The sequence below is a fragment of the Corythoichthys intestinalis genome, chromosome 14 (assembly GCF_030265065.1).
Source record: "Corythoichthys intestinalis isolate RoL2023-P3 chromosome 14, ASM3026506v1, whole genome shotgun sequence".
Classification (NCBI taxonomy): Eukaryota; Metazoa; Chordata; class Actinopteri; order Syngnathiformes; family Syngnathidae; genus Corythoichthys; species Corythoichthys intestinalis.
The window spans coordinates 14,907,934-14,933,998 of NC_080408.1; the positions used below are offsets into that span (position 1 = coordinate 14,907,934).

General features: G+C 39.9%; 1 protein-coding gene across 12 annotated transcripts in view; it reads right to left on the reverse strand.

Moving 5' to 3' along the window:
- Window positions 1–26,065, reverse strand: part of LOC130929923 (receptor-type tyrosine-protein phosphatase F-like) — a 464,805-nt gene that overhangs the window by 181,784 nt on the left and 256,956 nt on the right. For 7 of the 12 annotated variants that reach the window (XM_057857556.1, XM_057857554.1, XM_057857560.1 and 4 more), the window contains 2 exons: window positions 16,161–16,349; window positions 240–350 (listed from right to left, as the gene is read on the reverse strand). In XM_057857556.1, the coding sequence (XP_057713539.1) occupies window positions 240–350; window positions 16,161–16,349 (300 nt within the window). Of the gene's footprint in view, window positions 1–239; window positions 351–11,995; window positions 12,014–16,160; window positions 16,350–26,065 lie in introns of all 12 variants that reach the window. The other 5 variants (XM_057857557.1, XM_057857555.1, XM_057857553.1 and 2 more) reach the window with 1 other exon arrangement.

Below are 26,065 nucleotides of genomic sequence, written 5' to 3' on the forward strand. Positions count from 1 at the left end.
GCCTCACAACGCAGTCAAAATAAGACATTTGAGATTTGGTGTTGGTGTGCACTTTCAGTGTGGAATTTCAGCTTTAAATGTAGCTTTTTGGATAAAGGTTGCACCTGGAGGAGGAGGTTAGTTGATCAAAATGCATGATCATTCCACAAAGAGTAAAATATATGTAGAAATATAGTTAGGTTTGACACCAAGATAGATGGAGAAGAGAAAAAAAGGTACAGGGGTTTGGTTGACTTTACCTCGTACGTAGAGGTTGGCGGGAGCAGAGTAACGGGTTCCGGCACTGTTGGTGGCGATGCATTCATATTTGCCCTGGTCAGACTCCTCGCTGTTCTCAATTTGTAGAGCTCCTGTGGGGGTGGGAGGAAGGGATGAAAGATTTGAGCTACAAACTTGACTTACAAGCACAGCAACAATATATTTTGCTAGAGAATGGATGTGTTTCTGCTGCATTGTTTTTAATATTCTCTGTGGCATTTTGGCATAATATTAATTAGCTCCAAACATTTCGAGTGATGTGAATTTGTTTTGCTATTTGATAACAAATCAAAAATAATAAGCATATATTCCCCAACTCAGAAAATGCCCAACGTCTGATCATCCAAAACTGATTAATTTACCTATTACACTGACAACATTAGAGCAATATTAAAGCAACATGTGTGTTTAATGTTCATTGCTGCAGGTCTACCATATTTAATGGTCTTTTTTTGTTGACCGTGTGTCAACACGACTCCCCCAGGGTGGTGTTGACACTGCCAGATGGCTTTGGTTATAGCTTTTACCAGAAGCCTTAAAGCAAACATGTTGTAAAAAAAATATCAAAGTCGAAGAGACACTACGGTCATTTGGACAAACTGTACTGTCTTTTACCATGCTGCGTACAGTACAGTCGCGCCACTTTCACACTGGACATATAAGATATCTTGTTCCCGTCTCGCTATCGCTGTGTGTAAAGGGGAAATGAGGAGGTTGAAGTCTTAGGTTGCGTCATCAGAGGTGTAACAGAGTTGGACAGTGTAAAGGGTGTAGTGAGAAGTCGTGACCAGCTTGTTAAATTCAACACCTGAGACTTACTGCCATGCTGCCTTTGTTTCAAAAGCAGCTGTTGCTTTGTTTGATGCAAGGGCGTAGGTTTGGTCTCAACATCGGTAGGGACGATATAACAGCATAACCTGCATGTACACTTTTTGCTAATAAGACCAAACAGATTCGGTGAACAGGGGACAGGGCTACATTTCTCAAAAGTATGAACCTAATTAATTGATAGGCTAAATGATCAACGCAACATAAATCTATATTGACTTATATTAACTAAAGATGCACCGATTCCGATACCAGTATCGGCAGGGGGCGCCGATCCGGCCCCAAATGGTGGTATCGGTATCGGCGAGTACCAACAAAGAGGGCGCCGATACCATTTAGCCATCTAGATTTGGTTTCTTTTATTATCAAACCTTGCAAAGCGTATCTTTTAACCCTAAAAAAATGAAACCGATCACCTCAGAAAATAAACGGATCACTAGAATCACTGTAAGAGCTTTGCCTCTTTCCGAGGGGCCGCTACACGAGATCAAAACATGCACATTTGCCGTCACTCCGCCTGCCTTAAAGCTACAAACATTGCAAAACACTTGAAACAGGAAATACACCAAAATAAAAGCTTTACCGGACGTAATGGTGAATTACAAAATAAAAGACATTCGGTAAACAGAAAAATTAGGCTTCGATAATTTACAAAGAAAGGGTGAAGCTGTGCTAATGTAAAGCGCTTTGGGCATTGTAACAACGTACCTAAATGTGCTACATAAGTAAAGTACTCTCCATTTACCATAAGTGGCTAAGCTGTGTGTGCGTGCGCGCTGTTTGCATATGTGTATTGCTATAGATGGAGTTGAGTTATGTTGCTGCTTGTGCACAAAGAGGGAGGCTAATAGAAAGTATGCTGTGGTCAATTATAATTATTATTGCTTATAATTTCATGAAAGTTGCACTGTTTGGCCTTTTAGAGGTTTAAAAAAAGTCTATTCAGTTAATTTAGAGTTTAAAATTATGAATGTATTTTTACTTTCTTACTGTTGGGCTAATTTTATACATGTTTTAATTTCACGAATTTAGAATTTAGCACTATTTTGGCCTTTGAGAGCCAAAGGTTTATTCAACTATTGTCACCCATACCAAGTATGCAATAAAAAGATTTACTGGATTCACTTTGTATTAGTCTTTTTCCTGTTTCGCAAAGGTAAGCAGCAGCCTGACAAAGCCATGATAGCAATGATTTCACATCCAAGTATGTAGCTCATAAAAATAAATAAATAAATAAATAAATAAATAAATAAAAATAAATAAATAATAATAAATATATATATGTATGTACAGTACTGTGCAAAAGTTTTAGGCAGGAAACCTTTGCACAGTACTGTATATTTTTATTATATTATGTACATACAGGATATACTGTACGTATATATTTTCCCCAAGTGGAAGCTTCCATGATCCTAATAAATTTAATAATTAAAAAAATATATATACAGTACTGTGCAAAAGTTTTAGGCAGGTGTCCTGCCCAAAGTTTTATATATATATATAAATATATGGTATCGGTATGGTATCGGTATTTGCCAATACTGCACAGACAAGTATCGGTATCGGGGCCAAAAAATGGTATCGGTGCAACACTAATAATAACTTTCAACTTCTGGTTTTTATTAATGTAACTTTTATTGCAAATTTGAATTGCAATATTTGAACATAAATTATATTAACATACATAACAAATACAAACTTGTTCATAATAAATTATATTAACATACATAACAAATACAAACTTGTTAATCTCTTAACTCTCTGGGAATGTAAAAAAAAAAAAAAAACTTAACACTACTTAACATTGTCTGTCTAAATAAATAAATCAAATATTACTGAAAAACCTCTTTGTCAGGGAATAACAACAAATAAAAATTGAACGTTTTTCCTTGTAAAAATTCTGAAAATTGCCTGACATACACACTTGGGTCCTCTGTCTCTAAGCAGCTTTTTGCTTACGTTTTTTTTTGCTTCTATAGTTTCCAGCAGAGTTCACTATATTTCTCACAGTTTAAGTAATGTTAACAGTCGAAAACACAAACAGGAGGAAACTTCTCCCTCAGCAGCTTCCTACTCGAGTTTTGCAGGTTAGCAAGTTTTACAGTTTAATGCTATGCCAACTCTGATGCAGGTCAGGCTTTCAGTAGCAAAATTAGTGGTGTGTTCCCCACATCCACAACATTGATGTCTTTTTACATTACTTAAAGTGGCTGCTGCTGCTGGCCGGAAAAAAAAAAAAATCTAATATCCCTCCTCTTCGAAAGAGGCGGAGGCATGACATTATTCTTTAGGGGCTGTGCGTATGTGTGGGTGGTGGGGTGTTAAGGATGAGGTGTGTGTGTGTGTGTGTGTGTGTGTGTGTGTGTAATTCACTTAATAATGGTAGGGTCAATTCTATCCTTAAAATGTATGTGAAGACTATCTAAATTATCTACTCAACTGAACTCATTATACAATGCAAACAAGGTTGCTTAAAAGTTGGCGGGGACAATTTGAGCATCCTAAAAAGTTGGTAGTGTTATGTCCCTACAGTCCCTATGCAAACCTACGCCCTTGGTTTGACGTGTCTATAATTTTGAAATCATAATTTCACAATGGGTGTGCATAGGATTAAGTGAAAAGTATTGTGTTTAACGCCGGTGACTCATTGCTCTCGTCTTCGTTGTGCTAAAAGCAGTTGTTGTTGTCGCCATCCAATTGTATTATCTGAAAAAGTAATTTCACTTAGAATGCAACAGAGGGAGGAGGTCATGACCACTGTGTTAAACTTGACAGAAAAGACTGTCACTATGGCTGCTGCTGTCCACGCCCCTCGTTGTGTCGAAAGTAATTGCAGAATAAACAGCATTTTGATTGTTACATCTCTGAAAACGCAATGTGAAAAGGCCTCTGGAGTTGTCCCAAATGGCAATGTGACACAAAGAACAAAAAACTTACCTGCCTGTCATGACTGACAACATATATGTTAAAAACTTTATGTGTCTGGAACACGTGCTTATGACAACGACAAATATGACGCCTTCCGAACAGCATGGAACTAGCGTCAAAGTCAGCCAGCCACCGTGCAGTTGGGAACAAGACAAAACAGTCAGTGTAAGATGATGTGTCAGGATACACTTTTTTCCCGCACGCCATGCAGCATGAGATGGATGCGACAAACAAGGCTCACCACCCGGCAACCTGACTACCAAGGTGAGGCTTCTCGAGTAGGAGGGAACGGGGCGCTCAGATCTCACGACAGCATATCTTCTATTCTGAGGTGGCGAACTCGCCGTCGCGCGGCTCAGTGCTGACACGCACATGCATACTAATGATGCTGTCACCAAACTGTCAATCTCACGTTAGGGAGGAAATAGCGGAGACCGCCTGTGGGAACACGGGTGTTTAAGTTGTCAGACCTGCGACACTTAACTCCCGAGTCTCCCAGCATACCCTCCAGTCTGGTTACTATTTTTTTAGAGAAGTAGTCCTCAAACTAAGGTCTAAGAACCCTCACGTGTCTGTAACCCCTAACGTACTGGTTTGCCAAATAGTTTGCCTTTATTATGTTTTTTTCTTTTCTTTTTTTTTTTTTAAGAGGTTGTGATCCATCTACTGTCTACACTACAGTATGTGCTAAATATGATCGGTGCACTGATTGAAAACTCATTAATTAAAAGTCCCTTAACCCTTTAACACCAAACGGTCGGCGACTACAAAATTATGCATGTCAGCTTTGAAGCCTCGTCACGCTGCAATTACGTCAACCACGTGCCACTGGTTGGTCTCATTTGAAAATGCGGAAGTTGAGGTTTTTACCTGAAGTTAATTTGGTTCTGTTGAAATTCGCCTCCCCAGACAAGCCCCACGGAAACAGCGACAGCCGAACAAAGTGCCGCTCTGCCAATGCTGCCTCCGCGCGCGCCAACTGGGAAGGCGGAATTTCGCGCGTTCATCTCGGCTGTTAACCCTTTGTACTGACTCCATGTTCCAAAAGTTTGAAAAAGACTCGCCGAAAGCAGGTTGACAGAGGGACAATTCTGGATCCAAAACAAGGCTACATGTTTCCGAGCAGCAAAATTTTGTGTTATCTCCGTGTCCAAAGTCCGTGATGTAGTGGGCCGGCTGAAGGTGTGTCCGGGCATTGCTTTGGGATCATCCCTCTCTGGCCAGTTTCGGGCTGTTTAGGTTCGTGCGTGGATGGGATGTGGTTGCCACAGCGACCGACGCGGGTCTTGACGTCCCAAGCGCCTGCTATCAACTTTGTTATCCGGGCTGGCTCTACTTGTTGTCGGACAAACAGCGCTTTGTCCTTGCAGAACTGATTTGCAAGTTTTGGTGCGTCAATCTTGCTCGTGGCGCACACGTTGGGCTTCTATGATAAGATGGCGTTGTGTATTTATTCCGCTCTTTTTCATCAAACTATGGTGTGCTATCTACTCTACACTAGGTGTGTCAGAGCAGTACAGTCCCACAGTAATATGAGAAATGATACTATTCCCTGATTAATTGTATTCCGTGTGTTCGAGTTATGCAAACAGTTAGACCAGGGGTGGGCAAACCGGTTCTCGAGGGCCGAAGTGGGTCCTGGTCTTTGTTCCAACTGACCCAGCACAGATAGTTTAACCAATGCGGTTTCAGCAGAAATGAGAAGCACCTGACTGCAATCGACTGATTGCACTTGTAAAACAGCAGATTGGTGAAAAGGTGTCCTCTTAATGGGTTTCAACACAAACCCGCACCCACTGCGGCCCTTTGTGGGATAGTTTGCCCACCCCTGAGTTAGACGGTGCCTACGAGAAACGGTACCATTTTTCCATTTCCCCCTCAGGAGCCCCGATAAGGTGATTAACTTTACTGTGTCAAGGCCACTGAGTGAAGTCTGCCTAAACTATAGTTAAATGAATGTGTTAGACTAATGCAAACAATTATATGGTGTGTGAGAGAACGGTACCTTTTCCCTTCAGTTCGCTACAAGATGGCGGCTCTTTACCAGTGCCGCCGAGTCTGTCATTTCTCATCTAGTTCTATAAAGATATCTACTGGAGGATTAAGTGGACGTAGTTTGTAGCAACGTGGGCGTTCGGTCCGTTCCTCATTGCGTCCCGAAGACCGCGCTGACCGTGTTTTATATCCGCTTTATTTGGCATATGGCGGAAAACACAGACAAGACTGAAAAAGCAGCTCTTGCACTCCTCTTTAAAAAACACTGCTGCATTTTAAGCCAAAACAACTGTTGTGTTTGATAGAGCAATATGTCTACATGCTGCCATAGCAGATTCATGGCACATTAAGCCCCCGAACTATTTTTAATTTGTTCGTTTTACCCAGTAAACCCCCGTTTACAGACTTTGCGCAACCGCTTTTGTTTCAACATAGCCATAAAAAGAAGATAAGTAATCATATTCACTATTCGAAATGTCTGTCATTTTTCAATCATTCTATCATTAATTGATGTCTAATATTTAGTTTAAAAAAACAACAACAAACAACAACCTTAAAAACTTTTTTAAATTATTCACTCGGATATTTTAAACTTTTAAACAAATGACGTCACAATGAAAAAATTAGCGCCTGTAAAAAAGTCACGGATATCTACCTCATAACTATCGCTTAATTGTATTTTTTTTGTTACTGTCGCATTTTCTCCGAAATGTTAGATGATAAATAATCGATCCAGACAAAGAGAATTTGAAAAAAAAAAAAAAAACATTTAAAAGTGTAAATATATGAAAAAGAAAATCTCGACCACTTCTTGATGCCTACGACTTCTGCATCGCGACCCTTGTTATATTACCATGTTTCACCCATAAAATGCCCAAAAAAATCCAACTGTGGCCATTCACAGTTGTGTCTTGACACTTAGTGATATATTCTAAATGGAGTTTTTGGATTGAAACAAGGTAAGTACACGATAATATCTCGTTAAAGTCATGGCGTCTGTAATTCTGTTCTCGCGTGCTCTCACCTCCAGATAGGGTTTTGCGGTTTAAAAACCCTTTTTTTTTTTTTTTTTTAAATGGCATCCTGTCAAAATTTTTCTTCCCCCAGAAAATTGAGATTTTAAGCTTTCCAATGATGTATCACACATGCATACAGGACAATTTTGAAAATTGACTAAATTTGGGGAGCTGAGAGCGGAACTTCAAGTCACTTGAGTGTTTTCTGCCATATGTCAATAATCGGAATTTGGATGTTTGTGAACTGTTCTCGAATCTTCCACGACTGAATCGCGAATAATCAAAGAATCGGAAATTTCGCACGCCTCTAATTGGTCAGTGAAGAAAACAACAGTTTGGACATGAAGGTTATGGTGTCCTGAAAAAAGGGAACCCACCTGGCCATTGTGAACAACTTTTTCTTTGAAATGTAAAGGCAACATCAAAGGCATGTATATTCGGCCAAAATGGGCTTAGGTGTTAAAGGGTTAACTTTTGGGACATTGAAAGCTTTAAAAATGACTGTCATAGAAAATATACTCTGCTAAACAAACGTGACAGATAGTTGGTTTTCAGATGACATTTAGCTATAACTGAGAACTATTATGTCCTTGGAAGTGTCGTGCTTCTACTAGAGCTTCTTTCAATATTTCAATGACTTAAGTGATTATTAAGCTTGATAGTAGCTTTAAAAAAAATTCTCGAGCCTTCAAAAAAACTCGCTTAACAAAGCAACCAAATCTCCAAGTAAGCAAAAATTTGTGGTTTAGCAAGCTAGCTCCTTTCTGTTCACAGAAAAATTGTTAGTGAAAACATTTAACATCGGCAAACCAAGGTGGATATATATTAATTGCATTGTTATTTTACAGTTGATCAATAGTTAGGTTCAAACATAAAAAAAGAAATATCATCATAGAATTTGTAGTTTGAATTGGAATTGGCAGTACTCAACTTTCTACCATCAGGTAAACAGTTTAGGGTTCCTGCTCAGCAGGACTAACCACCTAGAGAACAGGTTCTGTCCGTGAGCCAACAGTCTCCTGAAGGCTAATGGCTAGAATTTGATTTACCGATAGATTTTATTTACCGTATTGGCCCAAATATATGACTTTTTTTGCATTGAAATAACACTGAAAAAGAGGGGGTCGTCTTGTATTCGCGGTCTAGCTGTGTAACGGTACACAAAAAACTCGGTTCGGTACGTACCTCGGTTTTGAGGTCACGGTTCAGTTCATTTTCGGTACAGTAAGAAAACAAAATGCAAAATATAAATGTGCTAGTATTTTATTACATACTTTTGTGCTTTCAGCAATAGCAACATTAGCCTATACAAAGCTAGAATTCTGCTCAAAAAGTAGCGGGTATTTAAAGATAATCCAACAGCAATTTGCCTTTCAGACCCCGCGTATTGGTCAGCTTTCTTTCTGAAAGAAAGAAGAAAAAATAAGTCCTGTGCTAAAGAGAAAAGCAATCCCAATGACAAAGATTTTAACATGTATTTTACAAATTAAAAGCCTCAATGAATCATTTTTTCCCTTATGAATGGTTTTCAAAAGCCTTATTGATGGATTTTCTCAAGTTAAAGCGCCACACAGAAATTAATAAATGTAATTGTGCAAGCAGGATCTGTGTATTATTCCTATTATTTAATTATGGGTGTTTTAGCTCATTTCAATTTATTTTATTTAAATGGACTATTATTTATTTTATTATGTGTTTATATTTTACAAATGTGATGTATTATTCATTTATATTGTATATTTTATGTTGTATAACTTTAGTTCCTATGTGAATATTAGTTCCTACTTGTTTTGTTGTGGTAGGAGGGTTTTGTATTGAACACTGGGCCGTGTTGGTTATTATTATTATAGCAGAGAAAACAACAGTAAATCAACAAAGACAAGTCAACTGTGCCCCGATCTACCACTCAAGAGATCTGATGGACTCAAAAAGTGGGTTACGATTGCATATTAGTTTGAAAATCGACCGGATCCACCGTATTTTTACACGAGTGACTTCCGGTCTGCCCGATCCTAGCTACCGGTAGTAGTATTGACACAGGAGGGTCGCGTCTCGCGTCAAATAGTAAACTCTGCCGTTCTTTTCGCGTGCGTCGTGTTGAGCCGCTTCTGGGAGGGGTCTAACACGAGGCCGCAGTGCGACTGGTGTGCATTGGCTGATTGACTTTAACGCCCGTGTTTCACTGCGTTCTCGCGGCGGCCACGTTGTCGCGCCGTTGACGTTTCTGGGTTTTACTGTCGTACCGTGTTGGTCCTCATTATAGTAGAGAAGACGGAGTAAATATAATCTACACAAAGAAACTGTAACTCGTCGACTCACAGCCTCGAAAAGTAAGGGTTACATTACGTCAGAAACTCGTTCGGTACGCCACCGTTCCGAACCGAGCACCACGTACCAAAACGGTTCAATACAAATACACGTACTGTTACACCCTTATATTATACCCATTCATGACGCTAGTTGGCGCCAGATATCATTGAAGCGATGTTCTGTCATGATAGATCTCAGCTACTCTCAAGTTTAACCAGTTTGCATTATTTTATTGCAATGTTTTTCCTTAATCAGATTTCTTTCAAGACTACAGTGAGAGTTAGAATTCACTTTGATGGTTAATGGAGTTATTGTAATTTTGTTGCTTTATCACAATAGATTGGTTTATTTACATTTCCTAAACCAGAAGCTATTCATTTACGAATGTGATTGCACTTTAGTTTACATTAGAGCTGAAACGAATACTCGAGCAACTCGAGTAACTCGAGTTTAAAAACTGACCCAAGTAATTTTATTCACCTCGACGAGGAATCGTTTAATTTTTCCAGCTCTAAGCATCACATTTTGCCCGAGTGCTTTTAATGCGAGACAACGCGCTGACGTCATGTGCGTAGACGACGAAGCAATAAATACCTGACTGCAGCCGACAGCCACTAAAACGTGACATGACGGTGGTAGCTGATAGCGGCTGATGCGTCTCTTAGATATCATTTATATATAACAAGGTGCGAAATGACGGCGTTAGTCGGCGGCGTTAGTAAACAGCCGCCATCTTAAAGCAGTATTATTTAATCTGTGAAAACATAGCGCTGTAGAGTGATGAGGGTGTAAAATAAATACTTAATAATGCTAACTGTCAATTTTAGCTTAGTAGTCATTGCTGGATAAAACCATAAGTAGCACTGGTCCCTAATGTGATCCAATACAGCAGGTATCATATATTCATATTGAAAACAGAAAAAACTAAAAATCCTATCAGGACTTACAGTTTAGACTAACTTAAAACTTAATTAGAACCTAAAAATAGCTTGACACAAATGGAAATTCAATTGAACCAAGTGGGAAAAACACCTAACTTTTAAGTGATGTGTGTAATCAAGCGTCATGACATTTTTAGGTAAGAAAAATACATATATTTTTATAAGAAGTAGAAGTTTTTTGAGTGAAAGCAGTGAATTAGTCTTTTTTTTTATCCCAGTCACATCTGAGATGCAATTGTTGGCTGTTTTCAACAACGTACATCGAAAATAAAGAAATTGATTGACTGAAAATGGTTCAATATTAGATGAAATGTCTTGTTTTCTCATGTATATTTATAATTGCTCTTTTCCTCAGAAAAAATATGTTTTATCCGATTAATCGATAGAATTCTAGGTCGATTACTCGACTACTAAAATATTCGATAACTGCAGCCCTAGTTTACATATTTAAATGTTCAGATATTAAGATTTGAATGAGGCAAAAAAACATGCTATTTCTCTCAAACATATTGTTCTAATCATTTGTTTCGGATGTACTGTAATTATTTTCTGTCTAAAAATTAATTTGGTGTTCAAAAAGTCTTTTTTCAAACTTGAGTCTTGAAAAAGAGGGGGTCGTCTTATAATCAGGGCCGTCTTATTTTCGGACCAATACGGTATTTGTCTTTTCATTTCTATCTCTATCACTGAAATATTTATGTTATTTCACCGTTTTTAAAGTTTAAAATCGTGTTTTATGGTAACGTACAATGACAGTAAAGCTTTTCTGATTATGAGCGTGTCTTTATGAAAGTCACGCCCGTAAAGAAGGCTCGGACCAAATAAGTTTGGGAACCTCTGCTTCAGAGTCTATCGTTCACAAGGTCAACTGACTGTATAATAAAATTAGTGATGCAGAGATAAACATTTAATACTGTTTATCAGTGTTAAAATCAACAGTCTTCAAAATGTGTGCGAGAATGAAAGCCTCACAGCATGGCTTATATGCTAATGTCGCATCAATTTACTTTTCCAGGCAGGTAGCCACAGCAAAGCCTCACGTGGCCAAATCGTCCTTCAAATTAATATTCAACTCCATGCTGCTCCGCTCGAACACCAGGAGGTCGAGACGTGGACGACTCAAAGTCGGCATTTAAGGCAGCACAGCCAGAGTTGAAGGCCTGCTAGATGGGGCCGAGTCGTATTAAGCGCTGACATCTTAGCGAGGGTTAGCCGTAGCGGTGGGGATAAAGAGAAGACGCGTGATCATGACCGAAGAACCGTAGCTGCTCAATACATAATGCCCATGGCATTAATCAGTTGATATCAAAGGATAACATCTCATGCATCTTCATCAGATGAATCTTTTGGTTTGCATTGCTTTATGCAAATTAGCAACAACACGCTTGCTATTCTCATTACCTATGGAAAGGTATGAAGAAATGGAAGGTCTGCCATTGTCCCAGAACTGATTGCATTCACTAGTTTTTCCGAGGACGTACTGTACAGTATGTTCAAGGTAACACCTTGGAACATGCCAAGAACAAGGTTGGTGAACATTGTGTGTAAGGCGCAACAACCACAACGTACAGACCATGTGCTCGACAGACGAAGGGAAAGGACGAAGAGGCCTTGATGAACCTGTAGAGGTGGTGGTGGTTTTGGGTAATAGGGTGAAGTGGCTGATGCAAACGATTTGTTTTTGTGAGATGTGATGGATTTTTTTTTTCACATCCTTACCTCTAATTGGTGTACCACCTAGGTGGGGGTCATTTTGAGGCAAACAGGGGTTGAGAGATTTGGTTAGTAATCCACTTAATCATCAGTAGGAGAGAAGGAAACAAAAAAAACAAATATAACACACGGCTGTCTGGCAGGCTACAGATAAGGACTATACAGATTAGAAGCGAAGTGATAAAAGTACACTGTTGCTGTGTAGCACGTACAGCTTCCAGTCAGTGCATTCGTTAATAAACAGCCAGACACCTCACGCGTTCCTTGTGCTTATATGTAATTTTTGTTACACATCTACTCGAATGGCTAGCAGTAAATCTCGATGCGGCAGCAGATGTCTGGTAATCCGGGGGTCGTTGTTGTAGGAAGCAGGATGGATAAAAAGAGCGGTTTGTCTAGGGGCATATCAGGGTGTTTCCAGGCACCCCCTCACTGTCCCAGTAGAGTAAGAAAACTAATTAAAAGTTTACTGCTTGACAATCAGAAGTAACATATGATACTAGTTTTAACCTTGGTGTGTAATAATTGCTTTGTTTGTGAGAAAAAATGTAGGCACTGGTTTTAACATATTTTGCTTCTCCAAAGAAACTGTTGGACTTAAAATTATAATATTTACAGTGGTGCAAATAAGTATTTAGTCAACCACTAATTGTGCAAGTTCTTCCACTTGAAAATATTAGAGAGGCCTGTAATTGTCAACATGTGTAAACCTCAACCATGAGAGACAGAATGTGGGGGGAAAAAAACCCAGAAAATCACATTGTTTGATTTTTAAAGAATTTATTTGCAAATTATGGTGAAAAATAAATATTTGGTCAATACCAAAAGTTCATCTCATTACTTTGTTATGTACCCTTTGTTGGCAATAACGGAGGCCAAACGTTTTCGGTAACTCTTCACAAGCTTTTCACACTGTTGCTGGTGTTTTGGCCCATTCCTTCATGCAGAGCTTCTCTGGAGCAGTGATGTTTTGGGGCTGTCATTGGGCAACACAGACTTTCAACTCCCTCCACAGATTTTCTATGGGGTTGAGATCTGGAGTCTGGCTAGGCCACTCCAGGACCTTGAAATGCTTCTTACGAAGCCACTCCTTTGTTGCCCTGGCTGTGTGTTTGGGATCATTGTCATAATGAAAGACCCAGCCACGTCTCATCTTCAATGCCCTTGCTGATGGAAGGAGATTTTCACTCAAAATCTCTCGATACATGGCCCCATTCATTCTTTCCTTTACACAGATCAGTCGTCCTGGACCCTTTTCAGAAAAACAGCCCCAAAGCATCATGTTTCCACCCCCATGCTTCACAGTGGGTATGGTGTTCTTCGGATGCAGTTTAGTATTCTTTCTCCTCCAAACACGAGAACCTGTGTTTCTACCAAAAAGTTATATTTTGGTTTCCGCTGACCATAACACATTCTCCCAGTCCTCTTCTGGATCATCCAAATGCTCTCTAGCGAACCGCAGACGGGCCTGGACGTGTCCTTTCTGCAGCAGGGGGACATGTCTGGCAGTAAAGGATTTGAGTCCCTGGCGGTGCATTGTGTTACTGATAGTAGCCTTTGCTACTGTGGTTCCAGCTCTCTGTGTGTCATTCACTACGTCCCCCCGTGTGGTCCTGGGATTTTTGCTCACCGTTCTTGTTATCATTTTGACGCCACGGGGAGAGATCTTGCATGGAGCCACAGATCGAGGGAGATTTTCAGTGGTCTTGTATGTCTTCCATTTTCTAATAATTGCTCCCACAGTTGATATCTTTAAACCAAGCGAAGAGTGAAAAGTTACAGAAAACGTTTGGCCTCCGTTATTGCCAACAAAGGGTACATAACAAAGTATTGAGATGAACTTTTGGTTTTGACCAAATACTTATTTTCCACCATGATTTGCAAATAAATTCTTTAAAAATCAAACAACGTGATTTTATGGTTTTTTTTCCCACATTCTGTCTCCCATGGTTGAGGTTTACCCATGTTGACAATTGCAGGCCTCTCTAATCTTTTCAAGTAGCAGAACTTGCACAGTTGGTGGTTGACTAAATACTTATTTGCCCCACTGTATATGACTTCTCAGTTTAAAATATCAGATTTCTTCATTATATTTTTTGCAAAGTCGAAGTAGCAGATCGGAAAACAACAATTCACATTTTTTTTCCAATTTTCAGACATTTTACAATCTAAACCAGCTTTTCAATGAGGCTGCAATAACTAATTGATTAAAGTCAATTAATATATTAATTTCGAACGAGTTTGATCATTGATTTTTGCCGGCAGCTATGAGAAGTCCCGTTTGGGTGCTTTTTTTGTGTAATGTGAGGCTGCGCGAGTGCATGCCAGGGATTAGAGCAAGAGAGAGAGAGAGAGAGTTCACTGCTACAATAAGGTTGGGTTGCTGAATCAATAATATTACAAAATGTCGAACGTTACAATGTCTTTTGTGTTGTTAGATTTTGCGTGCCTCCATCAGAAGTGAGTAAATGAAGCCAATTGCATTGTTTGTATTCTTTGTTGATGAGACGTTACTACTTATCACGGAGCGCTAAGCTAGTTAGCGACTATGATAATCAGTGTCCTAAGTAGGCATGTGCCGATTACCTGTTTCAAGGTTTACCGTGGTATGAAAACGTCACGGTTTCAAAAAAAAAAAAAAAAATTTCCATCATACCTTAGTATGGTATTATTTTTTAAATCCAAAAAATGCAGCAAAAAATTCATGGCTTGGAGCGGCAGCGCTCGCCCCCTTCCCCTCCAGATGTTGCTCTGTCCTGTGTCTGTCTGTGAAACTACACCTGAGCTTTTACCCTTTCAAAAAAGACAAAGTCGCTAGTAAGTGAGGACTTGGCTAGCCAACAGAAACAGACGGCTGTGGCTTAGAAGAGGAAGGACAGCCGACACGCTCGTGGAGGGTGGTTGCCAGGGGAAGCAACACCTCCAACATGATTTCACGTTTACATAAGCATCATCCATCACTTTGCACAAATTTAATATAAGTAAATGCTGTCATGAACGTTTCCCACCAGCTATGTGAAGTTTACTCCAGCGTGTTTAGTGTGTCTAGCGATGATGAAAAAAATACTCTAACGTAAGCTTTTTAACGAGGCAGATAACGTGGCTAGTCAGCATGCCAAGACGGCTAACTAGTTTCCTCACTACGATTAGCCTACTTTGTAAAGTCTTCCGTAGTGCTGCAACGATTAATCGAATAACTCAAGTAATTCGATTAGAAAAAAAGATTCAATTTTGCTGCTTCGAGTATTTGTTTAGTCAAAGCGGTGTTGTAACGGTTTGTTTTGAAAGTGTTTGCATTTATTTTTAATGATTTGAGTAGATACATTGTCCTCTGGTGGCAAAAGTGAATATGACATAAGTCATTTCTCGTGGCTGAATGCAGCTGCTCCCTGTAAAGACCAACATAAGGTAAGTTTTTGTTTAAGCTAATGTTTTTTTTTAGTGCATTCTTATTTAGTTTGTAGTTATATTTAGGCTTTTTCTATGTGTTTGAACGATTTGTTAAGAGCATTGCTAAAAAATAAAAATAAAAAAAAGAGCATTTTAATGCAATACCGTGATACCGTGAAACCGCGGTATTTTTGCTTAAGGTTATCATACCGTCAAAATCTCATACCGGCACATGCCTAGTCCTAAGCGTCTGTTTGTATTGGGTTTTGGAGAATTATTCTGGTACTTGAGTTATTGTTAAACAGCAAAGTTGAAAGCAAATTTCTTTTTATAACGAAACCAAACGCATAAACCCATTCATATAAAAGCTTAGAGTCAAAACAAACTCCCATTCAAACTGTAAATTGTCATACAAAAGAGTGTGCTTTGAAATTGGATTTTGTCTCCGTTTTTACTTAAAACATACCAAAAACAACTTCAAGTTAAACCGTGAATGTAATTAAAAAAGGTGACATTTATATGACTAATCGTTTAATTAATTGGCCGATTAATCGATTATAAAAATAGTCGTTAGCTGCAGCCGTATTCTAGAGATGTACTTTGCAATACCATGAAATGGCAATATTTTTGACCCACTCAAAATCTGATAATGGATAAGTCGTGGGCCTTTTGGTCCTTGGTGCATATCTGTCATTTTCATCAATTGATATTCATCGGCTTTCAGGACAACTGTTTTTATTCCTTAAACATAAAGTATACAACTAAATACTGAAAAGTGTACCTGAGTGTAGCTGTCTGATACGCCCGTTGCTGCTGCCAATATCTACAGGCAGCATATCCTTGAACCAGGTGATCTCCGGATCGGGGTTTCCGCTGGCTGCACACAACATAGTGGCGGTCCTGGTGCGCTCCACCACCTTCAGCTGTGGGCCCATGTCGATGGTAGGGAAGCCATGGGGGATTTGGTTCTCTGTGGGAGAACATTTGTAAAAAATTTCTGTTAGTAGAGCTATTCAGGAGGAACGCAAGCATTGATAAAAAAAAGGTTTGACGTTGAGAGGCCTCTCAGCAGTTTTGAGAGCTTCAAGGATAACAAGCATGCAAAGTACATAGGAGGTGTTCATTGCCGAATGAGGAGGTATTCAGTAAACAAGAAAGGAACATTTGTATAGAAATGATTAAAGCATTACCTCACTACAGCATCAACTTTCTATAATCTGCGGATTACTTCAAATCGATTTGTTTTCATTGATGTATGCCAGAAGGAATGCTCACATGTTGCTGTATGTGAACAACTGGGAGTCCTGTTTATTTCTGCTACACAATCTGTTGGTTTTTATTAGTACCATACTAGTATATTTCTGACTGTAAGTATACTGTACTGTATGCATAAAATTTATTCCACAAAATTGACAGTGTGCTTTCTGATCCAGTGTGCCTTTTGCATGAATTCTGGTTGTGCTTCACGGCTTTGAACCTATTTTGCTGGAGCATCACTGTATTATACTGTTACACACTCATAATTAGAGGTGGGAATCTTTGGGCACCTTACGATTCGATTACGATTACGATTCAGAAGCTACGATTCAATTATAAATTGATTATTGATGACCCCCCTCCCCCCGCTATTAGCTGCTTTTAATGTTTTGTACATTAGTTACAAAAAAAAAAAAAAAAAAAAGGCTCGCAGGCTTAAATAAACGACTCTTTCAGTATGAAGTTAACAGTTAAAAACAATAAATAATATACTCAAATCCCCATTCTGTATCGGCAGCTTTAAACTACATTCAATTAATATAATGTTGTGAATCAAACGTTAAAGTTGTTAAAATTGCTCCCGTTATTCCATAATTTCCCTTTTGTCTACTTTCGACATGTGAAAGTTTAAAAACTATTTTAAAGAGTCAATATTTTACCGATTTAGGAGTATTTTAGACTAAAAGTTAACAGGTTCGCTAGGAAGGTTCACTACAACAGCCTTGCAGGGGAGTCTACTGCTTTAAAATGGCGGCCGTTAACTAACGCCCGCATCTAGCTTTCTGTACATGTGCTGCTAACGCCACCGAGTCGTTTTGGATCTAGCCCTATATAAATATGATATCTACCGTACCATTATGTGGACGTACTTTTTAGCAGCAGTCAGGTATGTTGTTGTTGTTTTTTTATCTCGCGGCATGAGTTGAGCTAGAGCCGTGAGTTGAGCATTGGCATTACCCGAGGGGCCGGTGTTCTGACAAAAAAATTTGTCAGAACATGGGGTAATGACAAGCATGATGTTTAGCTACTCTCGCTCCGTTCCTCATTGTGTCCCGAAGACCGCGCGGCGCGCTGAGTGTGTTTTACTTCCGCTTTACTTGACATATTTCAATAATCGGAATTTGGATGTTTGTGAATCGTTCTCGAATCTTCCACGGCCGAATCGCGAATACTCTAAGAATCGGAAATTTACCACACCTCTACTCATAATTTATCAAAGTCATAAATAAAACAGCAAATAAAGTCATTAAAAAATAAATCAATAATTTTAATGCTAAAAGATAAAGAACAAATGATAAATGCAGTACATTGGTGCACTGAACTGCCGATTAGGGTTGGGAATCGAGCGTCGATGGGATCCGGGATTAACACTCCGATGCTCTCGGAACCGTTCGGATTTTAAAATTTTGATTCCATGTTCCGGTGCCCCGTCCGCCAATTGGGAAAAAATAGCTGCCGAACACCACGAAGACACCACACGAGGCGTGTGTTTGTGCATTGCAACTTGATTTCAGCCATGGACATGGTGCGGCGGCACTCAAATGTTTGGCTCAACTTCGCAAAGAAAAATGAACAGTCAGCTCAGTGCAACATTTGCAACACAGCTATATCATGCAAAGATGGATGCACAACCAATTTGATTAAACACCTCCGGCTTCATGGAAAACAATTGCCGAGTAGTGCATATGTGAGTGCCGCGTATTTGACACGCTGCGCTGGTCCTCTAACCAGTCAGAACCAGGTAAGTAAAACAATAAATTACGTCTGTCCTCTGCTGCCCCCATGACCCAACCTGGATTTAGCGGTAGATGATGGATGGATGGATGGATGGATGGATGGATGGATGGATGGATGGATGGATGGATGGAAAATACAAGAATAAGTCGTATTATTACATCTGGCTAATGTAGCTATATAAGCAGCTACGTACTTTATGTAGCGCGTTGCCGCCTCCGTTATAATCAACAGCATTAAAAGGATCTTTTGTTTTAGGATCGGTTTTACAAATAAGGGTTATCCTTATTATTTTGCCTCATCTATATCAAATTATATTCAATAGAATAATTTATACTATGCTTCGTTGTAGCTCCCAGCTCAGATACATACTGTATATGTAATGTGCGTAGCGGCTCACAGCTACCTTACCCTTACGTAATATTTGCGACTTCTTTGTCACTTTCTCATTTTTATATGTTCAAGCTTCATCTACACCCAGTAAACGTGTGTTCCCTACTGCAGGAGACACTATCTGTCCAGAACTTTCCCGTTTACTGCTTGAGAAGGCAAATATGATCATTTTTCTCAACAAAAACGTTCTGATTTTAAACGGTACCTGCTGCTAATCTGGACCAAATTTTACAAGTTGCCAGGTTAGCCCATTAGTGGGAGCTCAACAACACGTAAAAATGCCTACAGCATAAGACACTCTAAAACATAGGCAAAAGAATATGTGTAAATGTTTTTTCCCTGAGCTTTTTAAAAATAAACATCTTTGCAAAAGTGCACTCCTGAGGAAAGAAACTTCATCATATTCAAGTTCAAAGACTAATATTTATAATTCATTGTTAATCGAAAGTTCATATAACTAAAAAAATAAATAAAAATAATTGAGAAATTCAGAAATCAATAAAAACTATGCATTTTTTTTTTACCCTGCCTATTCCTATTAAAAGAATCGGAATCGAGAATTGTTTGGAACCAGAATCGAAACGTTGAATTGGAATCGTTCAAATTCAAACTATGCCCAACCCTAGTTATAACCAGACATGCCTTACGGAAGAAATAAACTCATTCACTGATGATTGATGATCACCTTTAATCGATGTCCCTTCTAGTCTGAAATACATGTTAACTGGAGGAAAAGTGTATGTTTTGAAATAGTAGGTCTAGGTTTTTGCCCACTCACATTTACTCATGTAGATGACTGAGTCATTCTGTTTATTTAGACTGTGCAAAAAGGCAGTTATCATTATTAATGAGTTAAATGGCGTGATCAGATTCATGATATGACAGGTTTAATTTGTGCTGACTTGTGCATCAAATTTATGTGATTCGAAGCGTCCAACTGTGCACGCTAGTGGTTTTCAATTAATACTTCCAATAGGACTGAATTTTCAACACCTTATAGTTGGGCTAGGGCTTCAACTCAAAATTCGAATCTTGTTTATTTCTATTATATGAACGTGTTTTTATTTTTATCAATAATTGGTTGGGTACATCAATGTTATTGTTGTGTATACTGAAAAATGGAAAACATACATTTTAAAAACAGCCTTCAACATCCCACGTCCCGGTGTTTGCTTTACACATGGAAATATTTGTATTCATGCAGCAGCGTTTTGGCGAGCTAAGCCCTTTTCGCTCTCAACGTCAACAGGGGATATTTTAGAGGAAACAATGTTGTACTGCCGCCCATATAATATTTATGATTAAGATTATTGGCGAGTGCTTCCGGCTGGCGAAAAATGCAAACACAGATATAACATGAGCTGGTCATATCAGGAGACTCCAAACTAGGAGGGAATAAATCAAAAAGGCTTTTACATGAACTTGACAATTTTTCCACTCTGTTTGCACAGCAGGCGACTGTGAAATCCAAAACAAGTGTTTTGCACTTGGAATTCAACCCGATTGGGAATTTTAAAACAGATACATTGACTGACCCGGAGCAACTTCTTGCATGTCCAAGTGTTTCGAGTGATAACAGTGATGCTTTTTACACAGTCAGAATCCTGACTAGTTGAACCATACTTTAAAACTCGAAACTAGTGGTTCTTAACTTGGGTTCAATTGAACCCCTGGGGATCGGTGTGTATGTCTAAGGGGTTCGTCGAAGGTAAGGAAACACAGAGTCCTATTCTCGTGTGCCAATTAAATCCAGGCAAAGTGGCTTTTTAGACCAGGTTTCAGACTAGTTTGCTCCCAATTTACAGGCTTAATCTATTTCTTTTAACTGCTAGTCCTCGAGGAGGAACTGTTTGCTCAGTGGAAGGTTGACTCTGAAGGGAATAGTTACCTTTCTCGCACACACCATATTACTTATTGCATTACTTAATATAATCAATCAGGGAATAGTATCGTTTCTCAGATTTACTTTAGGACTGTATTACTCTTAGCACACCTAATATAATACAAATAGCATTTATACAATAGTTTTATGAAAAGAAGCAGAATACAGGGCATAAAAGATACACAACACCATCTTATCACAGAAGCCCAACGTGTGCGTCACGAGCAAGATTGACGCACCAACTCTCGCAATCAATTCTCCCAGGCACTTCTGGACAAAGAGCGGGGCGCTCTGTCCTAAAACAAGTAGCATCTCGCCCAACCAGGATAACAAGTTGATAGCGGGCACCCTGGACGTCAAGATCTCTGGCGGTCGCCGTGGCAACCACGTCCCAGCCACGAAGGATGACGCACGAACCTGACCTGGCATAGAGGGATGATCCCAAGACAATACCCAGCCACGCCTTCCGCCCGGCCCACTCCACCGCAGATTTCAAAAAGAACTGAACATTTAGATAACACGGTCGCTGCTCGGGAACATTTCTATGTAGCCTTGTTTGCCGACCATGGATCCAGCAGGGTCCCTTTGTTGTCTGTTTTTGCCTTGTTTTTGACCATTTGACCGAATTAATTGTCAATCTGTTTTTGGTGAGCCTTCTTCAAACTTTTGGAACATGGAGTCAGTACAAAGGGTTAACACGGGAGTGAATGCACGGAATCTTGGCCCCCCACCGGTTGGCTTGCGGGAGCGGTGCCAGCAGAACAGCATTTCGTTCGGCTGGCGCTGTTTCCGAGGCATGGCGGGAAGGGAGGGGGGGCAAATTGCTTCAACTCGCAGTTAGTATGAGGGAATACAACAGACCAATAAGCAGCGTGGTTTCAAATTTTGATCGGTTTATAAAACATGCTGTCAAAATGGGAATAATTTTGAACAGGAATTTGCTAAATTATTAGATAGATAGCTTAGAAATATCGGTTTTGAATTTGAAAAAAATTGCTTTTAATTCCGAAGGTTTCAGTGAAGCCACATGTGAAACTTGTGGGGTTCGGTACCTTCAGGAAGGTTAAGAACCACTTCTCTAAACTAAGATTTAAACCAAGTAGAAATCCGAAACTTGAATTGAAAATGTAATTTAAAAATCTTAATCTTTGGTTAAACGGTCTGTGCTCGACCGGTAGGAACAAAAACCAGGACCCATCCCTTTAAGGACCGTTTTGGGAACAGCTGCCTTATGGTGACATGAAGCCCCTATCTCAACCCCTATTACTGAACTACCCTCACCCGAAATGTATTTATTTATACGGTGCCTCAAAAGAAAAACGAAAACATCTTAAAACATATTTCCCTTTACTGGTTTCTGTGTAAAATGCAAATAAGCAAACTGTTACAGCATTAATGAGGAAAACTCTGTAGAGTCTTTGCATGAATGGAGTTGTAGAATTGGTTAATTTATATTATTTGCAAAATTCAGCACATTTTGTTGGAAGTAGTTGAACCAATTTGCATATCCCACTCACTTGGTTAAAAAAACAAAAACAAAAAAAAAAACGAAAGTTGTCGGAATATGAGTTGTTGACAAGCTATTGTGGAAGACTTGAGGCCTGCATGGTTTCCAGACTCTTGCAGCTGGTCTGTCTGCCAACTTGTCATTCCAGCCAATACAAAGACAATCCTTTGTTCACATTCTCTTTTATTGCTTTGGATGACAGAGAAGGCAGGCAATGCTTGGAGGAAAGCCAATAAATGGAATCAAACATGCGGGTTGATTTTTCTCAAGATAACAGACTGAGTAAAAGCTATGGTTTGAACTAGGGTTGGGAATCTATGGCACGAAGCAGATTCGATATGTATCTAGAGACACAGGTTACGATTCGATTCAAAAACGATTGTTATGGCCAAGCGATTCGATAAGATTCGATACAGTTTAAGAATGATACGGTTCGATACAGAGTGAAAACGATACGATAGTAAGCATTTGTTGTGTGTGTTCGTACAGTATTTTAAACATATGAAAAAGACCACATTTGTAATAGCAAAATCAAACAACAAAATTTAATACCAATGTTATGTTTTATTTTTTGGAGGAAAAAAAATTAAGGCTTACTATATGACTGTCATTTTGTTGAATGGGATTGATACCAAAACTCCAGTGACGGACAACAATAAAGTGCAGTAATTCAAGAGGTAAGTAATTTGAGTGCAAACTTTCAACATAAACATCTTACAAACAAAAAATATTAATTATATGCAGCAGCTCTAGAAAAAAAAAGAATTAAACCTGCAATTTTATTATTAATAAATAATAAATTATGCTTTACCACTGGTATGATTGGGGGAATAAAAATATGGCATTTTAGACATACAAGTCAATAATCATTACTTTAACCTTATACACAGCAAAGTCTTTCACTTATGCCTGTGTTTCCACATTTTTTACTCCTCATCACTGTCCATATCTTTTCTGAAGGGCAGATTTTTTCTTGAGGAAGATCAACTAATCCACATGTTCATGTTTAAGTGGACTGCGTTTCGTGAGAAAAAAAAATCCCCAGAGGGTCGTGCTGCCCTTTCCACCATTGTAGTGGGTTATTTTTCAGGGTTAAAAACTCACGATCTCTGTACCACTCGAAACTTCACACTAGTTCTGTCCCATGCGAACAGATCTGGCTGCCTTCCTCACGTCAAAGTCGGACTTTTGTTTTCCTGGGTGCGTTGAAAATCAATCGCTGGACGTCGCTGGCGTCGGTGCTAAAACTGTCCATTGTTTTAGCATGTTGCGTCGTTGCCACTACTAGTTTCGTTTTGGGCTGTGAAGAAAACGCTACGGAGCGTGCGTTAAAGTGGTTTTGTTAGCTCTCGCGTTGTTATGACACGCCCGTGACGATCGGGTAATGACGGCGACTAGTAGCGGTTCTGCCGAAATGCATGGGAAGTTGAGGAAACCACGACCGGGAGTTGTGCTTGTCCATATTATATCATGCGTGCGGTCTCAATCGAAGTGCGCTGTGTGGTGAATGACACAAGCGCAGCATGGGAAGTAAAAGCTAAATTATTATCCCGTTAAGCAATGCATTGAACGAGGCATTAGAAGCCGATTCTTGTGCTCGCGAAAGCCGAATTTTATCTCTACTATCGGTTCATTGAATATTTAATGGCTAATTACTGTCGAATGGGAACTTTACTATCGATACAGCTGTATCTATCACCTGTAAAACCGGATATCCGGTCGTATCGGTTTATCGTTCTCAAGCTTAGTTTGAACTCTAATATAAAATTTACTGGCTTCAAACCCCGACTCTGGACCCTTATTTAAAACCATAATCCTATCTTGGAATCTTACTCTTGCCCTAGTTGAACACCTACTTTGAAACGCGACCACTGGCTTCAAGCCCTAACTTGCAGGCCGAAGTTAATGTGGTTTTGTGGTTGTTACCGAATTAGTCGAGCAGAGGGTTGGGCTAGGGCTAAGGACTACACCCTTAATATGGCAATTAGTTCAATTAACACGGCATGACACAGTCCTAAACTACTGTGGCATACCATGAGCATGAAGCAGGTGAGAGGGAAGAGGAAATGAGAAAGAGAGCAAGGAGAAAGGGGGTGGGCACCAGGGAGGGTTTACGTGCCAACCTCCTGCCAGCTCCAATTACCAGCGCGAGTGGAGCGTGGCGATGAGGGCGATGGCTCTAATCAGGGCCCCGCTGAAAAAGACCCGTCCTCGTCCTACTGTCCCGCTGGGAGGGCCGCTGGATGGCAATACTGTGCTAATGTCAGAAAGTGTCGACCCCCACACTCTCCCAAACATCTCAACAGGGGAAAAACTGGTAACTAGAAAGGCCTGACACGCGAGATACCGCACTCGTATCTAATTTTCATCTGGCCGTGTGTTCTCATTACTCGTTTCAATCTGCAGTGCAGAAGGCAGACAAATGTGCTGCTATGAATGTTTAACGTGTGGGCAGGAGAATAGACGCCTCCTATAGAGAATACATCCAGTTGTGAAACATAAGGGGAATGAGCATATGCCTGGGAATATTCATGAGGAAAACACATTTCTCCACAATCTGCATCAATAGTTAACAGAGACATATCATGCCATTTTCCCCCAATTAAAACGGTTCCCAGGCGTTTTGAAACGGCTTGAAGATGTCGGAGAGTCATGGATAACAACTTAAGGAATGCTTGGGTAACAACTTCATCAAACTTTGCTTTTCTTTAACGTACATAACTTGTTTTTAGGCTTTAAAATAACAGTGATTCCATGCAGCATAATTAAAATGGTGGGCCTTCGCCACCATTGTTGTCAATCTTACTTTAAAAAAGTAATTAGTTAGTTACAAATTACTTGTTTTCCGAAATTTCCCGGTTCGCGGTGAGTCAGTAACAAGCACACTTTTGCTCAATAGACGATGTTTATTGATTAGAAAATGCAGAATAAATGAGATTTATTGATCACAATCCCACAAGAGCAAGCAAACAAGCATAACAAACGCTAACGATGACGCTAGAGTTTGAGTTTGTCAATCCCAGAATCCCAGCGTTACCGATGAGCACAACCAGGTGTTCCTTACCAAGGAAAATCGCTTACCGTGACAAATGAGCAGGAGCCAACGCTCCGGTAAGGCGGCGAAGGAACAAAGCCAGACGATCCGTGCGTGACCCGCTGGCGGATTTCACGGGTCGCCCGGAAATGTCCGGTTTTTGTAGGGACGTGCCCCGCGGAGGCGGAGAGGCCAACCTCCGTCCCCGAGCGGCGCGGCCCTGCCAAATGACAAACATTAAATCTAGCGTCATCGTTAGCGTTTGTTACGCTTGTTTGCTTGCTCTTGTGGGATTGTAATCAATAAATCTCATTTATTCTGCATTTTCTAATCAATAAACATCGTCTATTGAGCAAAAGTGTGCTTGTTACTGACTCACCGCGAATCCGGAAATTTCAGAAAACATGAGTGGCGTTGTCGGCTTGGTTTGACGTATTACTCGATAAATTGAGTGTACATTTTGGTACATTTTTGGTCTAGCGCCATCAGTAGCGCAGGGAACGGATAAGTTGACGTGAGCTTTGATAAATTGAATTAAGTAATACTAGGTGAGCTGTAACAGAATAGCGATGTTTAAGAAATTGCGGAAGTCCGTCAGCGGGTCACGTACGGATCGCCTGGCTTTGTTCCTTCGCCGCCTTACCGGACCGTTGGCTCCCGCTCATTTGTCACGGTAAGCGATTTTCATTGCTAAGGGACACCTGGTTGTGCTGTAAGGGTAACGCGGGGATTCTGGGATTGACAAACTCAAATCTAGCGTCATCGTTACCTTTTGTTATGCTTGTTTGCTTGCTGTTGTTGGATGGTAATCAATCCCCAAAACGTATAAATACGTTCTATTTTTAATTGTTTCAGTGTCCCAAAGACGTATTTACACAT